Raw genomic sequence first — 26690 nt, forward strand, 5'->3', positions numbered from 1 at the left:
TCAGAGTCACATTCATTTATCTGGTTGCCAAATGCTACTAAACATTTAAAATCAAGCCCAAACTGGTGTTTCAAATGGTGCCATTGGCAGAAGCTCTGGAGAGCTGTAATCCAAGCCCTGAGTGGACTTTTCATTCTAAAAGCCAGTAATTGCTGTCTGTGTGATTGAACGTGCCGGTGATGGCTAATTTGCCGGCTAGTTGGTCTTACTCGGCGTTCGTGAGAGCTGCTTCCTTGGAAGAGGCGGCCTTTGACTAATTGCACACAGGCTGAGAAATTGGGCTTCGGTGCTGTGCTCCAGCAGGCAGTGAATTTTGCCTGGCAGCGCGCGGTGCCTGGTTGGAACGTGCTCCCTGGCCGTTCCCCGCTCCTCACCCCGAACCGCAGCCGAGCGCGGGATTCCTTCAGCAGCTCACTTGTAAAGGGGCGCGACTCCTCAACTACTTTGGAAAGGTGTGTGTGCTTGAGATACCCCTGACAGAGGTTACAGATCTCTGCAGTCCTCCCCTTCATCCGCTCCCTCGTTCAGCCGAAGGATGAGCATTCGGGTTCGGGACCGGTGGGATCCTGCAAGGGATGTCGCAGCATCAGCCTCAGAGGACAAAGCAAAGTGCCAGCACAGGTGAAGTGATGGCACTTAGAAGGTTTGAAGCTGAGAGCCAGAACTTGAGACTTTTGTATTCTGTGGCTGGCTTTCCTCCTCTCTTGTGTTTGCTCTAGTGTAATTCTCTGCAAAACAGGCATGGAAGGATCTACTTCCCAGCTGTGCAGGGAAGCTGCAATATGTATTCAGATTTGTGCCTGACTCAGGCTAGGGATGTGCAAATATTAGTATATAGGATGATTTTATGCTCTTATTGCAGAAGGCAGAGGCAGCATTATCCTCGTGGGCCCCATATTCCCACCTCCCCCTCCAGGCTGCACTGCTTGACATGGGAGGCAGATGCTGCGTAGCTCCCGGCTCCTTCCCCTAAACACAGCGGCCACATCCAGCTGGGGAAATATTTAACTTTAAATGTTGCTTTTGAGATGTTGAGAGCAAAGTAGAATCTTCTCTTGAATCAAACAAAGGTTTATCTGAGCGTATGTGTAGAAATAAATGTCACCATCAAGGAAGAATCGCAGACGCTCCCCGTGATACATTATTAATTCTCGGCCCAGTTGCATACAGGAGCTCTGATCTTTTCTGAATTAGGCTTTGGAGGTACGCTTCTACCCTCACCGTAGAAAAGCAGCTTTCATTTTAAGTAATAGGCAGGCGAACCAGCAAAGCGTTTGGGATCTGACCTGCCTTGCTGTCAAGGGAATGAAAGCTAGCTGTGTCCAACTCCATTGTAAAGGCGCTTTTGATTGTAATTGACCTACAATATAGGAAAATGTCTCCCACAGCTAGTCATCTTTTGTTCTGTAAAGAGGCTGCGTTATACCTTCCTTGCGCTTTGATGCTTGAAGCAAAGGTTTTAAAAAAAAAAGAAAAAAAAAAAGTGTGTGTCTACCAACCAATCTTTATTCTTCCTATTCAAAAGCCTGCAACACAGGAGAGCAACCCCACTGTGCCAGAGGAAACTCTGTGGATGCCTAATAACCCACTGTCAGCGAGCAGATAATAACCTCAGATGAACTCAGAAAAGTGCGTCCTGTAATGATTTTTCCTGCCGAGGAAGTGAGTAATTCCATCCAGGAAGGAAGCAGAGAAAAGGAAATAAAGCTGCTCAGGGCACGCTCTTAACTCATCATCCTCATCACCGGGACCAGCACTCAGAGGCTGGGCAATGGTCTTTGCTGGGCTGCTCACTGCAGAGTCGGTCTGGAATGAAAAAAGAGAGGGAGGTCCGGTGGCTTAAAACCACTTCGCTAGAAATTTTGGCATGGCAAGGAGGGAGAAAGTAGACAGTAAGAGCGTCACTGGCGTGATAGTGTGGAACTGGTGTTTACGGCAGAGAGGGTTCAGGTTCCAGGGTCAGAGGTTGCCTTGATCATATGTGGCATAAGCTCACAAGGAAAGCGTGTGTTGGATTTCCAAGTGCCTTTCTGGAGCTCGCGTTCTAACATCTTTATTTTGATATTTGATTTCTTGTAAGTCCTTTTAATACTCTTGTGATGCTGAAAATATAAATGTTTCCCCTTCTGTGTTACACGTTCACCAGGAGACATGTGTGTTTCTGGTGCGTGGGGCTTTGTCTCCCTTCAGCCAGTCAGACCCGGTTGAATACCATTAACTTTAAAACCAGGACCGGGCTGTGACCTTAAGTTCCTGGGACAGGAAAAATGGATGTTCCTATAGCTCAAGTGCAACGTGCACAACAGGGACCTCATCTCTGTGGGCCTTCTGCACAGTCAGGGGCAGTTCCCGAGGGTTGTTCAGGGCAGAAACCTGAGTTACATCGTTCTGTGAATCATCTTCTGCATCCCCTGAGAGCAGCAGAAGACTGGCCACCTGGTTAGGTGGCTGAAGTGGGGCCGTGGGGCTCTTGCTCCCTGTTTCCAGACCCCCCCCCGCGCAGCCGGTGCTGGGCTAGCAGCAGCTGGATGAGCATCCCGCAGGCTGGACTGAGGCAAATCCTGCGGGATGAGCCAGGAGTTTCTCCCCTGATCTGCAGACTGTCCTGGGGAACGCTTCTGGTTTCTCTGTAACTCCATCCTCGTCCTGAGGGGCTCCCAGCTTTTGGTTTGCAGGGGTGTGATGACTTTTCCTGCTGGTGGCCTTGACCTTAGTACGAGCGTGTTCTTCTGGACCAGAAGAGAGTGTAGGAAGGGCTGGCAGCGGAAACGAGTCAGTAAATATTAGTGAACTGCTGAGGCAGGGAAACATAGCCAGGGCACTAAGTACCTTAGAGGATTTTCTATTTTGTGTATAGCAATCGCGAGTCAGCCTGCGTTCACTGGCATAGCTCTGCTGAACGCAACAAAGCTGTGCCAAAATATGTCAACGGGATTTGTGGCCCTTCCTATCTGTCTTCAGAGATCACTGATCATGTTCCAGGAGTACAAAGGTGGGGAAGGCCATCGCTGTTGACAGCTTAATTAGAGCTGTTGGACACGGTGTGGTGGATTCACTCCAGTAAGGACACCTTATCTCGCTTTCCCTTGGAGGCTGGCATCTCTTCACTGCAGGGCTCTCTTTGCTCCATATGCTGGACTGTTCATCACTTTTCCTTAAAAACAAAAAACCCCAACGCATACGATGTTTTAGTAGGGGAAATTTTCACCACCGTAGACTTGCGTGTCATCGGCCAAAGCCTGCTGCTTTCTTCTTGTTTGAACGTGACGTACAGTCTGACACGTGGCGGTGATGTTAAACAGCATTATGAACTGGGAGGTCCCAGCACCGTTGTGGGTACCGGTTCAGTCGAGTTCTTTGGGCTCTCAGAGCCTGTGCTGGTGCCTGGAAGGAGAGAGCTTGTCCCGTTGCAGCCACCGTGCCGAGCGTACTCGTTGTTTGCCTGGGCTGGTGGTTGTCTGTAGCAAAAAAAGAAGGGTTGTGCTCCTTTTTCCCAAAACGCAGGTTTGTGTCTCTAAGCACTTACAGGTGAGAAAATGGTCAATACGGAGCTGCGAGGACAGTACGCAGTGACTTGGAGTGCGTGGGCTCTGCTGGGAGCAAATAAATTGGAAAGAGATGGAAAATTTCATAGAAACACCCTGTAAAACGGCGCCGAAGCCAAGCAATCTGAAGACTAATGGCTCCACACGGACCTCACAGGTCTCAGAGAATTTTTGACGTCTTTGTTCCTCTCCTACTGTGCCATTTGAAATCATGACAGCCGTGCTTGCTTGTAACACCCCCTGAAGCTGTCGGATCTCACCTTGTAAAGGCAGGGCGCCCGGTTCCCTTGCGGTCTGCCTGCTTTTTGTCCTGTCCCTTCTGCTGGTAGAGGAAGTGTGAGGGCTTATTGCGTTTCCATTGCCCTCTGTCTTGGAGCATTCATCCGCTCAGTCCCATTTGGGAAGGAAAAAGGTCAGAAGTCAAGACACCCTTTGCATTTTTAGCATGGCATCAGGTCCTTTCCCTGCCTGATTACTGATAGACTGACTTTCAGACTAAGCTCCTCCATTTCAAGTGGCCTCTGAGATGCTACTTAAATTCCACGTGGGTTCAATAACACAGTTAAAGCTCTCACTGACTGGGACGATGGGCCTGCCTGTCTGGTAATGCCCATGATCTCTACTTTCAGCAGAAGATGTTGAAAAGCTGAGTCCCACCAAGCCCATAGCTCTGGATCTGTGTGGAGGAGCTGGCATTTGGCCGCAGACAACAGACCTGTGCTCTTGGGTCAGCCCCTGCCACGTCCAGAAATGATGCGGTGAGGCAGAAGGGCACCGAACAGAGCGATAAGTATGGCAGAGGCTAAAGAGGAGACCGTTACTGGTTGAGTACTGGTGACCTTGTCACGGTCGCAGAGTTGCCCGTGAACTGAGCAGGAGGTGCCGGTGCCAGCTCTGCTCTCACCGCACGCTCCTGCGGAAAACACGGGCTCTTCGCTCAGGCTGGCACAGCGGCGAGACCAGGGAACCTGCGTCCCGGCTGGGACTGCTGCTGCGGAGAGAGCATGGCTCTGCTGCCGAGCATGATGGAAATACCCGCGTTGAGTCTTCATGAGCTAGCTCAAGGAAATGGAACAACCTAAGTGAGCGCAGCCGGGCCAAGAAGCGGTTTAGCCGGCTCTGGCCGTCATGCAGCTGGAGAGTTTTGGCTGCTGGGGCTCGTGTGGCTCACGCCGCCCAGCACCCTGCACCGCAGTGGGTTTGCTGTTTGGATACCTCCGTAGCTACTGGGGGAGCTCGGCTTGAGCTGCTGGTCTAAAGCTTCGGCCACCGTCCCGAGTTGTCTTTGTCTTGAGGTTTTATCCAGCCCTCGCTAGGATCACGCTTTGCTCTGATTTTTAGCTCAGGCAGAGGTAGAGCCTGGCCCTAGGTAAAGAGGGAGAATTAACGTTCATTTGGTGAGGAGGTGGGAGACATGCTGAAAACCCCTCCGAGCATTCCCAGGGGCTGAGTAGAAAGCAGTTGAATTTTAATCGCCTCATTAAAAGAGAAACTTTTATTAGTCGCAAATGGCCTATTAAAAGGCTCCAGAGCGAGTTACCCTGCGCTGAACCGCGTTTCTTCCTGCCAACTCCGCTTAGCTTTAGCCTATCATCTGGTGAGCAGGGAAAGAGCACTCCGCAGGCACGGCCGAGCCCGGCTCGCTGCAGAACCCCGGGAGCCCGGCCGCGCAGGCAAGCGTGCACAGGCACGCAGGAGCCGGCTGAGCCGGCGTCGGCGGGGGGAGCAGCTCCATTATTTGCCATACAGGTTGGAAGGCTCGGCAGGAAATGTGTTGGGTTAACAATTTAATTTCCCTATTAGGCTGGCTTTCCTTTGTACATCACCTCTTGGCTCCTGGAGGCCCATTGTTTTGTCAGCTGAAAGGCTTTGACTGAACTTCTGAACCTTTTGCCTGGGATCGAGCTTAGTACCGGTTAAACTTCTAACGTACGCTCCCCTGGGAGACCATCTTTGTCCACGCAGAGGATGGCCGTGTTGTACTTCGGTGAGCCCATCCGTTGTAGGAGAAATGCTCTTCTCCGTCACCCTTCCTTTTAAATCAGTCTCTTGTCTCCGACCTCCCAAGTATCCCGCTTTGTTAAATCCTCGCAAAAGCCATTCGCGGGCCTTTCAGGCAGAAGGAGGTGATGCTTTCCGTAATTTATCCTTTCTTTCCTGTTTCCCAGAACGGTGTCGTTACCCTTTTCCCAAATTTCACTGCGTTAAATTCTGTCGCTCTGAATTAGGAGCTAGTTTGCAGAAGGCTTGGAAGGCGTAGGGGAGGGAGATCCGCGGGCCCCTCAACCCCACTGGGCTGGGAAGTAGGTTATTATGATTTCCACTCCGTATGTGCCAGCCTGAAGCACAGAGCAGGGAATTGTCCGGCTCATTCAGAAATCTGGGGCACAGCCAAGAATAACACCCGTATCTTCTAATCCCCGATTTGTGTCGCTGCAATTGCTTCTAATATTTTCCATTGTTGTGCTTTGGGTCTCGCCGAACTGCCTCCGAGGGCTGAGCACTGCTGGCAAATAGGGCATCGTGGAGCCAGGCTGAGCTTTACTGCGACCCTGTCTAAAGTCTGGTTTTTACGTGATTAAGGTGAAGGACTGAGGAAAAACCAAACCACCTTACTATGCAATTTGGCCACTCAGTCAATTCTATCTAACCGTGTTGAGGCCTGAAGGAAAGGAAAAAAGCAGAAGATGGCCCTTCTTGCAAGACCGGAGCTAGAAAAAATTAGGCTGCAGCCCTAGAAAATCTTGGCGCGTGCCTAGAGATGGGAAGTTGCAATGAAACGCTCCTTCTGCCTTGCCACGTGGGAGGATGCGCACGGGGAAGTGTTTGCCATCACAGGCGTCGCACGGCGTGGCTCAGCTGAGCAGCTGCTGGTGAAAGAGTTTCCCAAGTTCCAGTGTTCTGCACCAGCAGGCCAGCGCGGGATTGATACGGGATCGCCGTGGTCCCCCAGGATACGTGGCTATGAAAAGTGACTAAAACGTTAGATGAGAAGATAACTGGATTTCTGAAACTACATTTCATCACTGCTTCATTAGTTTGGATAGATGAGAATTTGGACTTCAATGCTACCTTTGTATTACTAAATGCTCTTTTTTTTTGGAAGGGGGATTTGAAAAATCATCAGGTCCTTCAAAGAGCCAACACTGAGGCTCAAGCATTTCAGCTCTAGTGCATCTAAGGTGCAACGCTGGGGGAGTTTGGATACCAGTGAGAATGAGACTTGGGACGAGCTGAGGTTATCGCTCAGGCTGGCGAGCTGGAGCTGGGTCAGCTGCAAGGGAGCGCCTGCGTCTAACAGCCGTGCCTAAACCCAGGGTGCTCTGGCAGTTGCATTCTAAGAGAAGTGACAGAGCAAACGTCCTTAAAGTAGGTACGTAGCTTCGTCTAGTAAGAGTGTGTGTTTTGACAGCGACCGTGCACATTTGTAGAATGTCATATTCACCTAAACCTGCACAAAACCTTCTTAATCACCGCAGACTAGGCGGAAAGCATTGTGTAAGTCAGTATCGAGATCTAGCACAGAGGAGAAACTAGGAAGTCAGTTGTGATTCTGTAGGAAAAAACGGAGCCAGTATTTGATACATGGGGGATTCAATGGTAGGAGGAGAATAGTGGGCAACTTAGTAATGTGGTTATTAGATTTCCATGTAGACTAGGTTGTAACTGATTGCGTTACGATAAATTATGTAAATACCGGACGGAATAGCCCCCAGGGGTTGGCCACCGCCAGGGTTTGACCCAGTGATTTGACTTCCACTGAGCCCCAAAACAAAGCGCTGATTTGTGTCTCTCCACACTACCGTCAGGAGGCAGAGTACTTCAGGCAGCTTCACGCGAGCCGTCGATGAGCTTTGCGCAGCTGATGAAACCTTTCAGCATTTAGGAGTTTTGAGGACGTGAATCTGCACTGCACTAACTACATCACCATCATTATTTAGCAGAGAGGAGGCTGGAGGTGAGGGTGGGGGGAGAAAAGGGACCTGCCTTTACTGCCCACGTAATCTCTTTGTGTGACAGGGGATGCCAATACTGCCAAAACACGATTCCTGTTTTTGCAACTGCTAGCACACTGCTAATCAGGAGGGAAACTTTTTCAGATGTGGCAAGCTGACACCCGCAAGCTTTGGGTTTCTTTTGTGCATGTAGTACCTGCTCTTTCCCGCCTCTGATTTAATGTGTATGTCTTAAAGTTCCAAGTGATCTTTCAAAATGTGTTGGTAAGGTTGCAAATGTATCTTCCTGTGTGCACAAAGCGTCCTGCCAACGTGCCCCAGAAATGCAAACACTTCCTTGCACTGTTTCCATCTGTGATTCCTTTTTCTTCTGAATGCACAATTGGTGTTTTGGAGCAGGCACGGAATATTTTGTGCCAAGTATTTGGAGCCATTTTTGAAGGCTGCACGGGGTGCCTTTCCTCTCCAGTTATAATGACACAAAATGAAATGTGTAATCACAGACCTGTTCTTTCTGTTACTAATTAGTTACAGCTTTAGCTGGAATGGGAAGAGAAACCAGGGGGGCTCCCAACTTGCAAAGAGGAGGGAAAAGTTATGGACAGCCTGTGTGTGGGAACCTCAGTCCAGTGAGCGTTGTTATAATTGTTTCCAGGTGGGCCCGTATCATACGTAGGTTTGTAATTTAATCGTGGGCTTTGTTTGTTCAGTTGGTAACTGCAAAGGTGCTGTTTCATCGCCGGCCTTGAGCAGGGTCCAGAGTTTTCTGGTTGGGGACTTCTCCACCAGCCTGTGCCCAGGAGCGCTCTGCCCTCCACACCGGCCGGTTCCGCTGGTGGCTCTTGGGGACCTCACTGAACACGCTTGAGTAGCTGACAGTCAGTTCCCAGGCTGTACCTGCTGGAGGCGTATTTAATTCTCCAGCTTTTTCCTTAAGGCAGAAGGGACATGCAGAACTGGCAGCCTTGCAGCTTTAGAGACGAAAAAATGGCCTTTCCAGGTGTTTTTTTTTATTTATTTATCCATTCATTCATTAATGTAGCCTGTCTGCACTCATGAGCCCAGGTAATGTTAACGCTGGAGATGCTGCTGTGTTGTTTTCCCACGTGATGTGAATTTAGCGTGAGGAGTGGCAGACATGTCACGAGAGTGGCCAGGAGCACGCGGGACTCTGCAGTCGTTCTGAAGCGTCTCAGGCTCTTTCTTTACAAAGCGAAATCCTTGAAAACGCTCTTTACCCTGACCCCTGCAGTCCAGTTTTTTAAAAGGAAGCGTGACTGCTGAAGATTTGAGGAGAGGCCAGTTCTGATATTATTCAGGAAGGTGCTTTTCTCAAGTCTGACGAATTCCTGCGTGTACGTGTGCTGCATCGGGAAAGCCAGCCGCACCTAGCTGGGGCAAATCCTGACCGTGGGTCTGGAGTGGGGGTCACTAGCTGCCTGTGACCAACTTACACTAACCAGCGACTCCGCTGCCTCTGTGTGTGGCTTGGGATTGGAATAACCCCTAATCTCCTAGCAGGAGAAAAACATTGCACTCCTTTTTTCCCCCCTATTGTTTCCACTAAAGCAAAGCCGAAGACAAATCTCATCGTTGCTTCGGCAGAGGAGGCTTGGCATCTTCCTGAGGATGCAGTGTATGTCTGCAGGTTGATGGTTCACTTATTCTGTTGGCAAGTCGCTCCGGTCGGCGCCCGTGCCGGGCAGCAGCCTGTTTCAGCCAGCACACGGCCACAGTAAATCACAAGCATAAGCTGCGCCGGGGTCCGTCAGCGTTTGTCTGCTCGCCTGCTCCTTCTAGTAAGCGTGTGTTTCTGAGCCAACAGGTTTTGGATTGCCAGGTCCGTCTTTTTGTAATTTCAGCTACTTGAAATAATTACATTCTCTGGATCCATCAACGGAATCAACAGGACACGAGGGGCCCTAACACAGGTGACCGTGCCACAGTTGGCAGTTGCGGTGCATTCCTTCCCGGGATGCATAAGCTGTTACACGTTGATCCCGTTGCTGCTCTTGGCCCAGGGCTGTCCACAATCCAGCCTGGGCTGAGCAGGATCTCGGGGTAGGCGAGTGGGAACTGCGGGACCGGGTGCTACCACGACTTCTCTTGCACCATGGAGAGAGGTGAAGCTCTTTTGGCTCCCTTTACCTGGTTCCCCACGGCTTTTGTGAAGCGTATTCCTACCCAATCCCATTGTTCTTGGATTTTGTTACGGTTTGTTCGATGAAAGCGAAAAGGGAAAGAAAAAGAGGAGGTGCAGGAAAAAGAAAGGAGAAATTGGCCGGCAACACAGCTATGTCCAGATCAGTGAATAGAGAGAATATTTCATTGTCCAAATCTTTAAATCGACTGAAAAAGGAAGATAGGCACTTGTTCTGCGTCCTTACACTTTGACAAAGCACAGCACGCATGACAGCGTCACTCGTTGACAACGTTTCTCCTTTTGAGATGAGCATTTTCTACTGGGAAATATAAAATATTGGCTGCATTTCATGAGCTATGAGAAATACACGTTTCACTTGAAAAACATACCCTTGTTTGTGGTTTTACGTAGATGATTTGAAAAGGTGAATTTCAGAAGCCTAATTGAGCATTTGCTGTCTCTGTGTACATTTTACACTTCACTTGGTGAGAACAGAGAAATGTGGCTGCTCAGGCTTACTTACAGTTTAGCTCTATTTCATCCTCCCGTCCATTCAGAAGGTGACGCCACATTTGGGTAGCCAGCTCACCCGGGAAGCTCAGCGCAGAGGTGGAAAGCAGCTTCTAGTGGTTTGTTCCTGAGAGGTGCCTCCAGCTGCAAAATAACTGACTGACCCTTGTTGCCATGAGGTCTGATATGATTCTGCACGAGTAATTTTCCACCTATTTTACCACTCATGGGCTGGAAAAGCATCAACAACCCTGCAGCTCTGCTGCCATTTTCCCGTGAATTCTCACTTAGCTGCACTTTAAGACAAGCCCTTAGACAGTGCCTAAGATACTTCACCTCCTGGCCTAAATTTTGAGAGACTTTGTGTACTGTTTGAGTACTGCGTCGTCAATCAAAAAAAAAATCGCCTTTCAAAAATGGTTCAACAATGTTTTTATAACTATTCACATTTGCTACAGGGCTGTGGGAATTTAATCGGTGAACGGGTATTTATTAGTGCATGTATGCTTCTGATGGTGATCTCAGGAATTATCCTCTCCCGCCTCCTTGCAGCTGTCTGCAGTTACGGGGTTTGTTTCAACGGTGGAAACTGTATCGAGGGATCTTCGCAGCTCTGTCACTGCTCCTCTGGTTTCCAAGGACCTCGCTGTCAGTACGGTAAGTAGGCTTTTCAAATTCTTCTTTTAATTTTGAGTCGGAAGTGGAGAGGATAAAGGGCGAGGGATGCCCTGATATTTTTTTTTATCCTAGCCCCTGTTTTATCTGCAAAACTCCAATAATCTGCTCTCTACTTTTTTTGGCCACTGTTTGTAATGCTTGGGGAACTTGGACGTTGGGAAAGGAAATGCTTATCGTGGCTTGCTGTGAAACACAGCTCCGTACTGTACAATAGCCTTTATTCCTGGCTGCCATCAGCAGAGGGATTTGCTGGAATCGGAGAAGGAAGCTGATTAAAGTTGGGTCAAACAAAGAAACCCTGGGGTCACGGCCTGTGGAGTGAAGCTCAGCCTGGGGGAGCGTGGCAATGGGCTGCCACATCAGAGAGGAAAATAGTTAAGCTCTGACTAGCTGGATCAGTTGTATCTTTGGCTCGGCTTTATTTTGGGGCTGCTAAGCTTTATTTAATTAACCTTCGTGCAATATACAAATTCTCTCTTGAAGGTTATTGAGTTTCCCGTGTTTGGTAATTCAGAGATGTTCTGATCTGGTAACATGATAGTCTATGACAAGAACTGCTAAAAGCTGGAATAGTTCTCCATGTCTCATATTTGGTAAGAGAAAATGTGCCTCGTACTCTTGTAGAGAGAAATGGCTGACACTTTCTTCCCTCTAACTGCTGTGTCTGCAAGGTACAGGGCAGTAACGGTTACTCAAACTGTCTTTAGACGATACTGATTTGTAACAGCAAATTAAATAATGAGACTTTTTTTTTTTTTTAACCATCTGTAAGTGTATGTTTCTTCCTTCAAAGACATGTGGTTCCTTGCTCTCTCCGAAAAGGAGGTGGGTGTACGGAGGTAGGGGAGCTGACGTTAGAATAGTCCTCAGCAGGAGCTGGTCTCTTCCCACCAAAAGGGCTGTTGACTTTAGGCTCTATTTGTTCCTTGCTCTGTCTTTAATACGTATCGATAACTGGAGTTAGAACTGTGTCCGTTACAGTCGGAGGCTTTCCTTGCACTTGGCTGGGACAGTGCCTCGTGTGTGACAGTTACGAGTCCCCTGCCCCGTGTTCCAGCGGTCCACAAGTTCTCAGTTACGCAAGGAAGCAATTTCCTTGGTGAGAAGAATTAAAAAGAAGCGCCCGGAGCCCAGGTGTACAGATCGTGAGCCTGGCTGCTGCTCTCTCGCTTCAGGGCATCCAAACCGGAGCTAATCGCAGAAACGCCGGCTCCTTTTGGCAACAGCCGGCCCCTCGGCCAGGCTGGTGTGATTTCGGTGCAGCCTGGGCATCGTCAAGCACCGAGGTGGCACGGACCTCCCTGACACGAGGCACAAACCCCTCCTGGAGCGTGTCTGAGACATGTCTGTGAGGGCAGTGGGTCTGCCGCATCTCTGCTCCAGCCTCTTGCTACCAGCAAGCTTTCATCTCTGGGCACGGCAAGGTGGGACATCTCTCCCGGGCTGGTTGTCCTTTTCTCCACGGCATTTGCAACGGTGTCATCCGTAGTTAACACCACCCGCTAGAAATAGAGGGAGCTCTGTCCCCTATTAAAAACGGACTGGTGCTGGGGGACGGCGTGACTTTCTGCTTCTCTTAAGCAACACGATGCGAGCAGTTTTACAGCCCGCCGTGGGGACTGCCGTGCCCTGCCCAGATGCGAGTTTCCCCGGGATGAGCTCCGTGCTGCCGGAGTCGGGTCTAGCGCTGCGGAGCCTTGCCTAGCCCCGGCTGCTGTGGGAAGCAGAGCGATGGCCAGAAAACGAAGCAATCCGGCTTTAATCCGCCGGTTGCTCAAAGCTCTGTGGCTGTTTTAATGCTAACGGGTTACATCCTACATTTTAAGTAAGGTGAAGAGGATGCTGCTTAGTATAAATACAATTTGCAGCTTGTTTTGCTTTTTTGCTTTAGGTTTCTACAATAGTCACGCTGCAGACCCAATAGTAACGTGAGCCCAAATTATTTATCCCCCCCAGTGACACTCTCCTAACTGCACTCTAAACACATTACTTAGAATACTGCTTCCCTCTCATCCTTTGATCCCCAAAGGATTGGAGCATGGCTAGTTCTTGGAGGTGTACATGATCCTGCACTGCTGCATACGTTCATGTTTGCACATGTTACGGGATTTTCTAGGAAATAAGGAGTCCTCAAATTGTCCCTGCAATTTTTTTGTCATAGCTTCTCTCGTACAAATTAATAAAATAAATGTCGGGCGTTTTCCTGTACAGAACCTGAAAGGTAAGAAACATTTTCACATTTGGAAATGTTTAGCAATTCCCACAATTACAATTGGTTGTAGTTTTGAAGGTAAAGCACGCGTTTCTGAGACGCCTCCAAGTATTTTTTTGAAAGGGAAATGACTGGCTTATTTTGGAGGGGAAGAAAATACATCTGTAGTTGCACTGACATTACCCGCCTTGGTAATGAGGGACCCGAAGTCAGCGCTTTGGGTCTTCAGAGGTCAGCTCATGGAGGGCTGAGGATTAGCTTTTATTTTTCTGCCCTGCCAAGCTTTCTGCAGGACCAGCAAAGGAGGGCAACAGCAGGGTGGTGTGCGAGCCCTCGGTGTGGTGTGCCGCCTTCGCACACCGCCCCGGGGCTGCTCAGGAGAGGGGAGAAAGGTGGGGGGCAAATGGGGCAGGAGGGGAATGCTGCGACCACTGCTGCGGGTCACAGCTCACTCCCCCACCCCGCATTAACAGGTCCTTGGTGCAAGAAGCCTTTCCCCTTTTCTGGGGAAAAGGATGCTCTGATCAGATAAGAGGTGGCTGTTAGTCAGAAAAATTGGAAAATGATAGTCCCTGGTTGAAAATCAGGTGTGGGGGAGCCTCCAATAGTTGCAGTTTGGGCAATCATGTAAAGTATGACGGTGTTTGTGCCTTTTGGAAAGGATAAATTGAGTTACAAAAAAAAAAAAAAAAAAAAAATCCAGGATTTTTCTGCCAATTAACAAAGTGTGAGTTGGCTACGCCATGGTTTTCACTTGTATTTCTAAGCAATTCTGGCTTTATTTTAATTCTTTTAAATTCTACATCAGTTGGCTGTTGAACTGTTCTCTCAGGCTAGTTTGCCTTTACGCTGATGTTTTGGTACATGCCTCTATTTGGAACCTAGAAGCAAAGAATCAAACTGTAAACCTAGATTAAAAAAATAGTAAGGAAGAGCTTTTGAAACCTACTGATTTTCTGACCTTTATTTTGAACGTTTAAAATCTCTCTCCTCAAAATACGTTTTAAGTGGCAGCTCAGAGAAACTCCTTATCTGATTCGCTCATCTCCAATATGCCTGTCAAATTCTAAACAATTATCTGAAATCCTGAATACCTGTGGTCAGATCCCTACCTTCCGTATTTTGGCAGAGCAGTTGCATTACAGCAAACGAGGGATGGCCAAGGGTATGCAAATTATGGCTCTGCTACCTGAACTTAAAGGAAGAAACCAAGCCAAACTCTTTATTTTGGAGCAAGCTAATTACAAGCAACAGGGGAAACTGTGAAATAGAGTGGATAAATCATTCTCCACGCTGCTTACCCTCAGTTTATAAAGTGTTAATTGTTCTATTGCCTTCTCCAACGGCAAAGCCCGGCTGAACTGGGAGCATTCCTTTGCATTCTCAACCTCAAATTATTTTCATTCCCAAGTGATTTATGTTTGGCGCTCAGGGCAAAAGTCACCCCCTGACATCCCCTTCTGCTGGGACAACGCTTTGCTCTTTCCGAGGCCCGTCGTTTGTAAACATTGCAAAGGCACCCTTGTCCTGCTTCCTTCAGCAAATCCACCTGGATGGGACTACCTGGTCACTTAGAGGGCTGGAATGACGAGATGGCCCTTTGAAAGCTTAGCCCCAGGTAGGATGTGCTGCCTGGCTCAGGAATTCTGCTGCTTCCCCTGGCTCCTGCTAAGTGGTGGAAAACGTAACGTGATCAATACCAGTTCGTATCCTCCGTGAATTTTTTGGACAGGGCGCATGGTGGACGTGGGAGACGCCAGCACGTTGGCAGGAAGAGTGGTTTATGTTCTTGGGGCACTGCTCCGTAAGCCTCGGTCACTCCTGAAGACAAACCCCAAGCCCACCAGTGTAGACTCTGCAAATGATGGAGCATTTTCGTCACCTGCAGACAAAGGAAACGTAGATAGAATAGCCTGGGGATAGTGTTCGTTTTGCAAGACAAGTTACTTTGCGAGCATCTTTCTAGCTTTCCTAGCTTTTGAGCGTCTTGTTAACCTTGTTGCCATCCTGCTTTTAGACATGTTGCTCCTGAAAAGCTCAGGAGGACCAATGAAAACGCTGTATTAGCCCTAGCTTGCAAAAAATGGTCTTTTTTTTTGTCTGTTTCTTGATGCTTTTAATTATTTATAGCATTTTCCAAAAGCCACGATCCTTGCCACAGAGAATGTGCTGATTGAGGATATGAGAAGATCCCAGCCACAGACTCATCCTTCCCTTCATCTTAATTTCTTACTGACTACTGTAAACGATTTTTCTTGGTAAATACTTCTTTTGACAAACTTCTGGTGGAAACCTAGTTGTCTGGTTTCTCACCTTCTCTTTTGCTGTTAAAAATACTCTGGGTGGTTAACTTCTGGGCTGGTCAGTCAACATTTGTGCTGGATTTTAATGATAGGATGGGAGGCTGGAGGCTGCTTCAGAGAAGACAGCTTTGGGGAAAGATGCGTCATGGTTAATCAGTGAATCATTTTTTCTCATCTGTCACCTATAATAGAAGCTGCCGTGGTATTGGAGATGATGATACCTTCTTGAGAAATAGTTCCTCAAAATGGAGCTGTGTAGCATTTGACTGGGATGAACCTGAAGGTGCTTCGGAGGGCTTCTGACGAGGCTATTCAATGAAAACAATGGGAAAAACCCAGAGGGAATGAAGTTGCTCCACAGCGATATTCCGTGGTGTCATTTGTCCTCCAGAAATCTCTGCGTCTGACCTTAATGGTATCACTTTTCTTTTCTGGAAAGAAATACAGACGTGTTTGTTTTAAAGGCAGGACGTTCTCTGTCCTGGCCAGACTCTTATCATACCTTTCAGCATGGGATATTTTTACTGGCCAGCCTGGAGCAGCAGCAACCCTGTGTTTACCCTGGCTGGAAAACAGGCGGTACCCAATCAGTCTGGCTTCCAGGGGTGAGATGCTGTCCTTCCTGGTCTCCTGAGCTGTTGAAAGTGATAATGTTTGAGCACTCTCCGGCTTTATTAAATCGCCTCACTTTGAAGGTAGACCTCTCAATAGGGCTGTGCAAGCTTTTTCGGGAAGGTCTGCCGTACATCTTGTTTACCTGTCTGGATTTCAACGCCTTTTCTGTTGCCTCTTGCATCTCAGTGGCTTTTTGATGCTGTGAAGTGCTGTCAGTGTAGAGGTTTATCTTCTTTCCCCGCCGCTGCAACGTGACATTGCCTACCTGCTGTAAGCGGGGCTTTGCTATGCAGCAAACCAGAGCAGGACCCTGAGCCGAACAATATTACAGTGACTGCAGAAACTGTTTCTGAGCTGAGGAAGCAGCTGTGTTGTCCCGAACTCCTTCGTTATCTTCCCTGTCTGGTAGATGAAAGGGTTGTAAATGGAGTGTTTGAGGTTTCGTTTGGGCTGAGGCTCTCTTTAGGAGCTCCCTTCTTTGAGCTTGGATGTAAATGACCTTTATGTACGGGGCTCATTGCTGAGAGGGCGGGGGTGTCGGAGAACCTGGGCTCTGCTCCAAGCCTGCCCTGTCTTCCCAGGGATCCTCGGACCACCCGATGCCTTGGGGTCCGGTTTTGGCGAACTCGGTGTACCCGAGCGAACGCGGCGGAGCAGCTCCCCGCATGGCTCCGGCAGCACCTGAGAGCTCTGCGTCCCAGGGGGGTCATGCAGTCGTGGCAGGGAGCGCCCGGCCGCGGGACGGGGAGCATAAAGGCTGTTGTTATTTGCATCTCATACTGTAAATCGGCTGCTGGGCTTCAACGTCTGCTTACTGAAAACTTCACGGCAGAGTGGATTGTTTCAGCAACACTCAGGCTTTGGGGGCTCTTGTGTGGGCACTTTGCTGCGCTGGAGGGATGGGACCCTTCCTAATTAGCCCGGCTGCATTTTGAAGGATCGGCCAGACCAAATCTTCTTTAGCTTTACACAAAGGAGAGGTCAACTGTAAGCAAGCAGGGCCAGTGATTAGCGTCTGCTTTTGCAAGGCCAGCTGAAATGGCTTTGTCGCAGCTTCAGGAGACCATTATTGTGTCTCTCTTTTATAGCACTGCCCTCATTTACACAAGCATTTGACATGCCCTCAGTGTTGTTTGATTGACTAATGACCCTATTTCTCCTGCTAATCTCTTCGAGCTGTTCAGTTGGAAGCCTTTGGGGTGTGTTAGGGCACAGGCTGCTCGGGCGGAGGGCTGGGAGAGAGGGGTTTGCTGCAGCCTCTCCAGGCTGGAGGTGATTTTCAAAGAGGAACACAGGACTGCAAAGCACTCGAAGGCATTGAAGTCAGAATGGGAAAGGTTTTGTCTCTGGAAGCAAAGGAAAGCACCTTACAGACTCTTCTTGGATCCAGGAGCCAGATGCTTCTTTCCGCGATGGAAAGACACCGCCAGCTAGTGTGCACGTGCGATGATGCTTGTTTGGACTCGGGTGACTTCCCTGCCCAAGGGGACCCCAGTGCCGATTTCAGAATGACGGTAGCGAGATATTGTGTTCGATGTTTCACGGGTTTACAGTTCACGAGGCCGATTTAAAATCTGTCTGCGGGATTAAATAGCAGCAATTGTTCTTCAGCTGTCAGTTTATTGGAGAGAATCCACTGTTAATAATACCAGGGCTAAATTAAGCAGAGCGCTTCTCCTCCAGCAGCCAAGAAGTCCGAATACATTTATTTGCAAACGGCCTCCTGATTCAAAGGTTTTAGCCTTCTGCTGGGGAGGGGAGAAGAGCCTGAGCCCAGAGGAGAATTCTGCCAGTGCGCAGCATTGCCGTGCAGCTCTGCCAGCCGGGATTTTCTCTCTTCTTGGCTCAGGAAGGCAGCGGAACAAGGGTGGCTTGTGCAGAGCTCTGCTTCATCCTGTGCTATCTGCTTGTCCATCAGCCAAACGTTAGGTATTTAATAGCTGGCAAACAGGTAGCGCTGAACTCTTTGAAAAAGTTAGTGAGAGGAAACAAGCCAAGGCTATGCGGGGGCTTATTCAGTTGAAAAAAACAAAAATCTTTTGTGAAGTGAGTTTTGAAGAAATGAGAAAATGTGCCGAAGCTGGGGGAACAGCTGGGGTTGTACCTGCGAAACAAGTTTCCTCATCCTTCTATCTGTTGGGTGTTTTGGGGTCCGGCATCTTTCACTGAGACGCACAGCGTGGCGTTCATCGCGAGCTTCCTGGCACGGCCTCGATTTTCCAAATCTGGATCTAAATGCAGGGCAATTACTCTATGAATAACTTCATAGTTCATATGATTTGCGTTTCTAAAGGTTAACTGGAGTACGGCAAACAGCCTTTTGGATGTACGCTCTCACATTTAAAGTTGTCCAGCTTTGTCCAGCTCCGTCGATGAGTGATGTAGCATGCGCATAGGCAAAAATATTACGGACACATTTGTTTAAAGGAATGTGATAGCGGGTGAAAAAGAGACTAAAATCTTAAGGGCTTTAGTGAATTGGAAACATGGCTTTCAGTGTTCTTTTCAAGCTTGCCTTGGGTTGAACTCAAGAATTAAGGATTTCATTATCACTGGAGAGACATGATTATATTGAGTGAAAGAAAATATATGGCTCAAGTACTTCAGATGAGTTGTAGCCCTCTACTTAAATCTTAGCCGATAAATGAGAGAGGAATCCTATTGCTGACGTTGCAGCGGTTTGAGATTTTCATGCAGATCTTTACCGCTCCTCACGTTAAGATCTGTCAGCGGTAAGAAAAGCTTGGAGGGAAACTGCTGGTTGTGCCACCTGGAGCAGACCAAATCTACGCTTTGTTTTGAGGGATTCGTACCTTGGGCCTAGTCATGTGAAGCACTGGGTGCCACCTTCAAAGCGATGCGTGCTTTCCCCTTAGTGAGGACTGATGCTCCTCAGCACCTCCCGTGATCGCCTCCTTAATTATTACAGTGCCAGTACCACGGGGAAATGTCAGGCCCCGCTCTAATCTCCCTGCAAGGATTTCCGCGAATGTTCGCAGCCAGCTGTGACCAATTAGAAAGGGGGGGGTTGCGTTCGCAAAACCTCAGCGACTTGCAAAGTGGAGCTAGGGGTCCGAAGAGCTTTACATTTTTGAGAGCTATATACTCTAGCCTAAGTGCTTTCTTCTCATAAACCGTCTGTTGCAAGTCAGACTGTAAGCACGGGGGTGAGTCGAGGGGTATTTATATAGGGGAACAGATTATTTTCCAAGCAGTGAAAAATACTGAAGTCTAAAAATGGTCCACTGGGATCCCATCGTGTAATTGGTAGTAAGAAGAATTCGATACATGAATGCCAAGTAGACTGAATTAATGCCGAATCCTTGGACCGTCACTGGAGAGGACGAGACCATCCCCCAAGTCGGGTAGCCAAGGTCCATCCCAAGCTTACAATTGCTCACCCAGCTGGTTGGTTTCTTGAAACGAGAGGGAACGATAACAAACCATAGCCCGGTCCGCTCTGTGCAGAAGCACCGTTTCTGGAGGCAGGCCCGAGATGCACCTCAACTGTCTCCTGCTGCGGTCCTTAGCGGCTCTCCCTTTTGCGTTTGGCTGTTTTGCGTTATGGAAGAGAAATGACCCAGGGCAGCTTAGCTCTCAGGACCTGTCACCTTCCGTTGTTTTCTGGGGATCTCGTGAAAATTGGCAGTGCGGGGATCCACATTGGCTGTAGGCACAAGGGAACAGGTTCCAGCCAAAATAGGCGGCTTAGTGAGTGAAATGAGGAGTGACGGCCAAAGTAGAAAAGATAAGCATTGCTGCAAACCTTCCTGGAATTTTTAGAATTGATTTATGCTTAAATACATAGTACAGTCTGTAATAAATCATCAGCATGCTATGCTTTCAGTCTCTGGGTTTGGAAAGGTTGGTGAAAACATTGTTTTATTCATTGTGTGCTGCCTTCTCCAAGGCACCTTTTAAAAGCAGTGTTCTCTAGCAGGTGATAACATCTTTTCACCAGCCTCTGAAACTCCTTCCCTCTACCTCAGCCACAGGTTTTCCTTTAATTTTTGCTTCGTTTGTCATGTTTCGGTCTGTTTCCTCTCCTTTGCTGTATGGTCTCAGTGCTACAGTATAATTTGTGTAATAATTCAAGAAACAAACATATGTTGAGATTCCTGTCATTACAAATACTTTTTTCTTCTGGGAAGCTGCTCGGAGGATTCCCGCTCCAGAGGTTTACTTAATGAGAGTTACGTGAGGAAGGGAGGATATCCTTATATCCGTATATCCTTGATCCAAGTTCAAGCACTTGTGCATTCCTGTTGTGCAATGCAGTTTTTTTCCTTGGGCTGAAGCTTGTTGTTCTGTGCAGCCCTAGCCCCAGGTAAGCTGCTTGATTAATGGAGGAGGAGGAAAATCTCCCACTGACAACCCCCGCAAACAAATCAAGGGCGGCACCGGCCAGCAAAGGAGTTTGTTCCAGTCCACTTTTTACTGCTAGGTGTGTTACCAGATTCAAACGGAAAATGGTATCTCTGAAAAGGGCAACCCTCCTTCTCCTGAGACTGTGGTACCAGGTTCAAAGAACAAGCTCAGGGAGTTTGCGCCTCTGCAGCTCTTTTATCCACAGGTTTCCCGTGTGCTTAGCTTGTGTTCACTGACTACAGCTGTGTTACGGTTTTCAATTAATACCGTAACACATATATACATGTATGCGTGTATATGAACGGCAGGACATCATAGTACGTACCTGGTTTATAGTATATGAGTACTGCCTATAGCTAGCATTTAAAAGTAGGTATTGCATTTTAACGGTCCCCTCACTGGAAACGTGGAAATGATTTGCGGTGCAGTGACCATTTACCCGACCAGGGAATCTTTATCTTTCTAGCCCTAGATAAGCACGCAGAACCTTCGGGCACAGCCAGAGCCCCACGCCGCGTAGGAAGCCAAGCCCTTGCCCGCTCCTCTCCGAGTTATCGCTGTCCCGGCCCGCCAGACGCGATCTGCGTGTGGTGCTCTTACTGGTAGCGGCGGCGTTGGCGCCGTGTCCTGGTCCGTAGGGACGTGGTTGGGGAACAAGCCGTGCCGTGCAGGGGCTGGAGCCGCGGTGGGGTCTTCAGGCCCCGTGGCTGGTTTCCCCCTGCCCGGGAGCGGGGCAGGAGGGCTGGCAGCTGGAAGCAGGCGCACGGCAAGCGTTCGCTGGCAGAAGCAGCTGTAGACCGAAAGGAAGGTCCAGGCGAGCCTTGCTATGGTGGGGTAAAATTTCCCATTTCCAGTGTGGCTGGTTTCCTCCCAGACATGCTTTACTTTATGGGACTTCGGTTCCTTGTGGTTCGACTTGCGCACGCGGACACATGTGCTGTATCTAGCTGTGCAGACGGCTTTTCTTTGCATAATTCAGCATTCGTGGGGCCTCCGTAACCCCTTTACTATTCCCATTGACTGCAGGGACACCTGTTAGACCCTCAGTCTCCATAAGGCAGCCAAAGAACTGTTCTGAGGGCCAACAGGTGTTTTTAGTTTGCCATACGTGAACGCATATTAACTGTCTGTCTTCCCGCCTCCCCAAGCAAATAAAACCTGCAGTTGAATCTGGAAATCCTCCACTCAACACCAGAGCAGCAGGCGGCCCTGCACGGGGGTGCCAAGAAGTCCAAACGAGCTCCCTTCTCCACGGCGGGCCGTCTAGCACGCTCACGGGCTAGACGCCGGGGCTGCTGGCCTTTAGCCGCTCGCTTAAGTAATGCCTTTGTGTTTTCCTTTCCATTTAGTCTGGAACACTAGCTGCAAAGCCTGGCAAGCCACAGCTTTTAGGACACTGTCATACCCATACGTAACACTGTTGGCTTTTGTTGGCCTATAGCGGCGCAGGTCATCGGGCAGGCTGGTCCAGCTCCGTTTGCGTAGAGTCAGTGGCCATCGGTAGTTTTGCAGGGGCAGCGGGTTTTGATCTTTTTCACCCTACTAAATGCATCTGCCTTGCTCGGATGCCTTCAGTCCGGGTTTCCAGGCTTCTCCGAGAGGTCTTGTAGGCGGCAGAGACTCAAAACGTGTGTATCCTTGATTTGAGGCAGGACTCTGCTGCAGGTGGGCTATGCTAATACAACTGAACGGTGACAGCAAAGAAGTAGAAGAGCCCCTGTTCGCAGATTAAAATTGGGATTCTTTTTCTTTAGTGATTTAAGTGGCTCCCTTAAAGACCGGATAGATCATTACCAGAGGTCCAAAGCAGCTCTTGGCTCTTCTAGCCAGGAGCTGGTTTGAATCATTGATAATGGAAGTCAGTTATGCTGATTCATGGTCCTAATCTGATTGTCAGAGATCAAAGGGCCAAAATAATGCTGTCCCGTGTAATAAATGCAAGCCATCGGTAGGGTGCTGGGTACCTCTCGCTGGTTTAATGATCTAGTGTGCAGTGGATAAAGGGGACGGGTGGGTCTTAAGCTGTTAAAGAGAATCCAGGGGATATTGTGCCTTTCCTCGGCATACCATTGTGTTGTGTGAGGCGTATTGGATTTCAGTACGGCAGATGCTGAGATAATGGATGCCAGATGTATGTCATTAGAGGATACCTCTTTTTACCAGCTGCAAATTGTCCGTCACTTCCTCTACTGTACATTTTCATCATGAGAAGCTTGAATTCCCACAACTTACTGATATCGCAGATGTTATCGGGCTTCTCTTTAACTGATAAGTAATGGGCTTGTGCAGCCCAAACCAATCACATGTGGAAAAGTCAAATAACGTATTATGATTTGTATTTGTTCAGGACCTCAGCTGCGATTTGCCTTGATAAACTTGCCCGGAAAATTATATTCTACATTTAACTTGTAAAATGAATCCCTAGAAAACTCCCAGGATTTAAGTGAAAGAATGCCAGAGATGGTTTTGTACTTATGTGGGAATAAGACATGGCTTTTCACTTTACAGTCACTAGCGTAACAGGATACGCTCTTTAAAAATGCACATTTTTAAACTGAAGAAACGGGTAAAAAGAGAACATTAAGCCGGGCAGACAGGGTTAATACAGAATGCATCACGGCATATTTAGGGATTTTGAAAATTTTCATACTTTGCACAGGCTTTTAATCAGAAGGAATCTGAGGTTTATGTGAGATTTCATATGTGGTGGTTGATACATCTCCATAGTACGCTTATTTAGTTCTGTGAATATACCACTTTCTAAGTCTTTTGAAGTTCATTCCTTCCTGCATGTAGTCCCCAGACAGAATGCTTCGGGAAATCATTTTCTTGAAATGGTTTGTAAGGTCATTTTTTTTCAAACCTAGAAAAAAAGGTTCGTTGTAAGTAAAACAATGCCTCCGACTTCCTCTCCTGAAAACTTTCTGCTACTGTTAACACCTTTCTCCTCAGCTGAACTGCCACCAGGGCCGTCCGTGTCTGGTTCAGGAGGAGGAAGGTGAGAGCTCAGCGCTGCGCCGGCGGTGCTGGGAGCTGGCTGGATAGCTGCATGGTGCGCCTGTGGCCAAGTTGTGGGAGATAAGGGGAAAAAAGGGCTCTGGCCCCTTGAAAGGAAAGTGTTTGGAGATGTTTGTACCACCGTTTTCTGTTCTGCCGTACGGAAACTTTCCTTAGTCAGAAATGCAGCACCTTTCTTGTGCAGTGTATTGGCTTTGACTTGTTTTAATGTAACAGCGGGCAGTGGTGATATTTGAAATGCGTGGGAGAAACAGATGTAGAAAGCGATTTTTGGGAAACAGCAGATCAGGTGATTTTTCTGGTTGAAAACGATTTAGGGGTCATCCGCCTCCGTTACGGTCGGGGAAACTGCCCTGAATTGCACAGCAGAATGCTTACTCCTAGCAAGTAAATACATTATTTCCGCCTTCGTTTTTCCTGGTTGCTCAGGATCTCACCTCATTAATAGTGAAGATTTTGGAATGTCAAATATGTGGAGTATCTGGGTATCAGAGCCGTACAATAGATCTCTGTGGCAGGCGGTCACTGAGCTCCCATCTTTCTGCATGGAGGTGTTTGGTTTACTTCTAATTCTGAGAGCCTGCACAGTGCCATGACTGTCCCTGTCGAGCAAACGTCTTCGAACTTAAACAACTGCTTCTTCAAGAAAGTGAATTTCAAGTTTAAAATGTTACATTTGCGGGGTTTTTTTTTCAACTTGTGAATTCAACAAGAAGCAAGTAGCAATGACCCTTTCATTAGAGACAAAAGGAAGTGTGTGTAAATGTCTTTTGTGGCTTGGCAGTAAACTTGCTGAGGACAACATAAAACGTGCTCATTAAATGTTCTTTAAACAGTATTGCTTTTTGTTTTCAGAAGCAACGTGATGTTTCATCCCCCCATTAATTGCCTAATACCAATTATGGCATAAACAAGCCATTTGCTATTGTAACTTTTTCCATTTATTTTTCAAGGTTTTTACTCTTGACACCTATTATGCTGCTGGGAACATGAGTGGCTTTTGTAGTGAAATATAAATAATGAGATCAGTGATCAATAGTTGTTCATAGGCCATCCTGTACTATAAATGTTACTGCAGCTCTTGAGACCCTTACAAAATGCTTCCCCCCTTGGATGCTTTGTCATATTGAACTTAATTATATGGAGACAAAGAGGCTAGGAGAAGATTATTTTTTCCCAGGGACTTTGCAGTTCTTCAGAGTCAGACGTGTACTGCCCATTGTGCATTGGTAGCCGAGGGAGCAAGCCTCAAAAAAGAGGTACTCTTTGCATTAGTGTTGCACACAATCAAAATTCTGCAAAGTGCCTAGAAAGGCTGGGCAAAGAAAGACTGTCAGAGCTGACCGTTCTGGTTATAACCCTTCCTCCTGAGATCATAATCTTCTTTATGGTATTTCAGCACTTCTGACTCTGTTCCAGCCAAAAAATGGAGGTTGGCTGGGAGGAGTAGCTGATAGCCAACGCTTCAGAGCTTTGAAAGACGCTTGCTTTCTGATTGCTTTTGAATAAAGAGTGTGGCTCGTGGAGCTTCTTATCCAGATGAGTAAGTTTAAACCTGATTGGGGAAATACCTGAACGTCAAACCAATTCTTCCCATGCCTGTACCTTTCATTTCTTTCTTTGGTAGCAGAGCCTTCTCCTTTGTCATTGCTGCTCCTGAAGATACGTCGTCAAGTCTTATCTCCCCAGCTGAGCATTCTCTGCCAGGTCATCCTCAGCGTCTGCTCGATGCGGTTTTCATCAAAGCTTTTGGCTTTAAAAAGGGCCATAAGTCATATCTGGAAGTCTCACCGTAATTCACATTGTCATCTGTCAGCCTCTTAAGCGGTCCTGCCCGGCAAGGTCAGCAGCTGGAGGAGCTTAACGTGAGTGCCCTGTGAGACTGCAGTAGTTACTATGATCAGCTACTCAGAGGAGCTGTCAAATCACTGATTTTGGACCATTTGGGGCTAGCCCAGAAGCATCAGTTAATTGGTTAGAGAAGGGATACTCAGCAGATTTTAAGCTTTTGTTATTACGATATCTTTGTTATTAAGTTACTAAGCTTTTGTTGGAGACTTCTGTTTGTATTCTGGTTGTGGTTTAATTTGCATTATTTATATTTGTGTACAATAACAAAGATAGCTGTCAAACACGTTTTTAGGACAACACTGTGTGAGAGCTAGTGGTTCTGCTTTCTGGTTTGCTTTTAAGCAAAAATCAAGAGGCTTATGTTCGCATTGTTAGGGGCAGACAGATTTATGGGTTCTATATCAGACTGTATCCTCTTTCTCCTGGGGAAAGACCAAATCCAATGGCTGAGAACTTAGACAAAAACCTTGGGTTTTTACAGGCATCCGTTAGGATGCTTCTTTTTCGAATTCTCTGGAGAGTCTGGGCATGACACGTTTGTAACGATACCTGGAGCTTTGCTAAATTACAAGTGCACCTAGTTTGTTCACAGAAAGCATTTTTCTTGAAATTCACTGGACTACGCTCATTTTGCAACACCGTTGTAAACAAAGGCAGCTGTATTTCACTGGTATCTTGGGGGGGAAGTGGAATTGTCATTTGTGGATGCAGTATTATAGATGAAGAATAATTTTGTTAAAATCAATGCTTCGTTTCTTTTTTAAGTGAGAGGAGAAGAGAACTTTGATTTCTTTATCCTGGTTAGTCTTCTGCTTGACTGCAGGTGTCTGGGAGAAACAAGTGTTGGTGTCGATTTCATGTTCCAGGAAAGCGAGGTCCACAGATGAGCAGTGCTCTGCAACATGCACATAGCAGCTAATAAAGCCACTAACAGACTCAAATGCGTTAGGCATCACAGCTAGAAGGACTCGTGAAGTAGGTACATCTTCTGATGTTTTAGCTGGAGAGATCGGAACGGCAGGTTATGTGACTTGGCCGTGGGAAGGCGATGCAGCGAGTCCGGGGTGTATCTGGAGCGCAGATCTCCTGCCTCCCGGTGCATGTGCATCTGGCACTCAGACCAGTTCACTCATCTTCAGCCCCTGTCCGAACTCTTTACAGCTTAGCCTGTTGCAACAGCATTCCTTTGGAACCCTCCAACTAGATTTTGATAATTTTTCCTTGATTCTGTGCGGGTCTCATTGGCTTTGGATGGGGAGAACCACGCTCCAGGCTTTCTCACTGCCTCGTCTCCTCAGATGCGCGGCAGTAAGTCTGGCCGAGCCCGGCTGCTTTTGCTGCGAGAGCAGGAGGCGTAACGGGGCTCCGTGCCGTGGGGACACGCAGCTGAAGATCACCAGCTGCCTGGTGAGCGCAGAGCTTCACCCTGGCACGGGCTTCTCCGCAGGAAGCAATTAGGAACAGGACAGAACTGCTGCTGACATTCATACC

The 26690-nt window shown here is 48.0% G+C and overlaps 1 protein-coding gene across 4 annotated transcripts in view; it reads left to right on the plus strand.

The window, feature by feature from the left end:
* Nucleotides 1-26690, plus strand: part of MEGF6 (multiple EGF like domains 6) — a 119532-nt gene that overhangs the window by 9197 nt on the left and 83645 nt on the right. For all 4 annotated transcript variants that reach the window (XM_049801397.1, XM_049801405.1, XM_049801413.1 and 1 more), the window contains exon 4: nucleotides 10707-10811. In XM_049801397.1, coding sequence (XP_049657354.1) covers nucleotides 10707-10811 — 105 coding nt within the window. The remainder of the gene's footprint in view (nucleotides 1-10706; nucleotides 10812-26690) is intronic.

This window comes from Accipiter gentilis, chromosome 1, assembly GCF_929443795.1.
Source record: "Accipiter gentilis chromosome 1, bAccGen1.1, whole genome shotgun sequence".
Classification (NCBI taxonomy): domain Eukaryota; kingdom Metazoa; phylum Chordata; class Aves; order Accipitriformes; family Accipitridae; genus Astur; species Astur gentilis.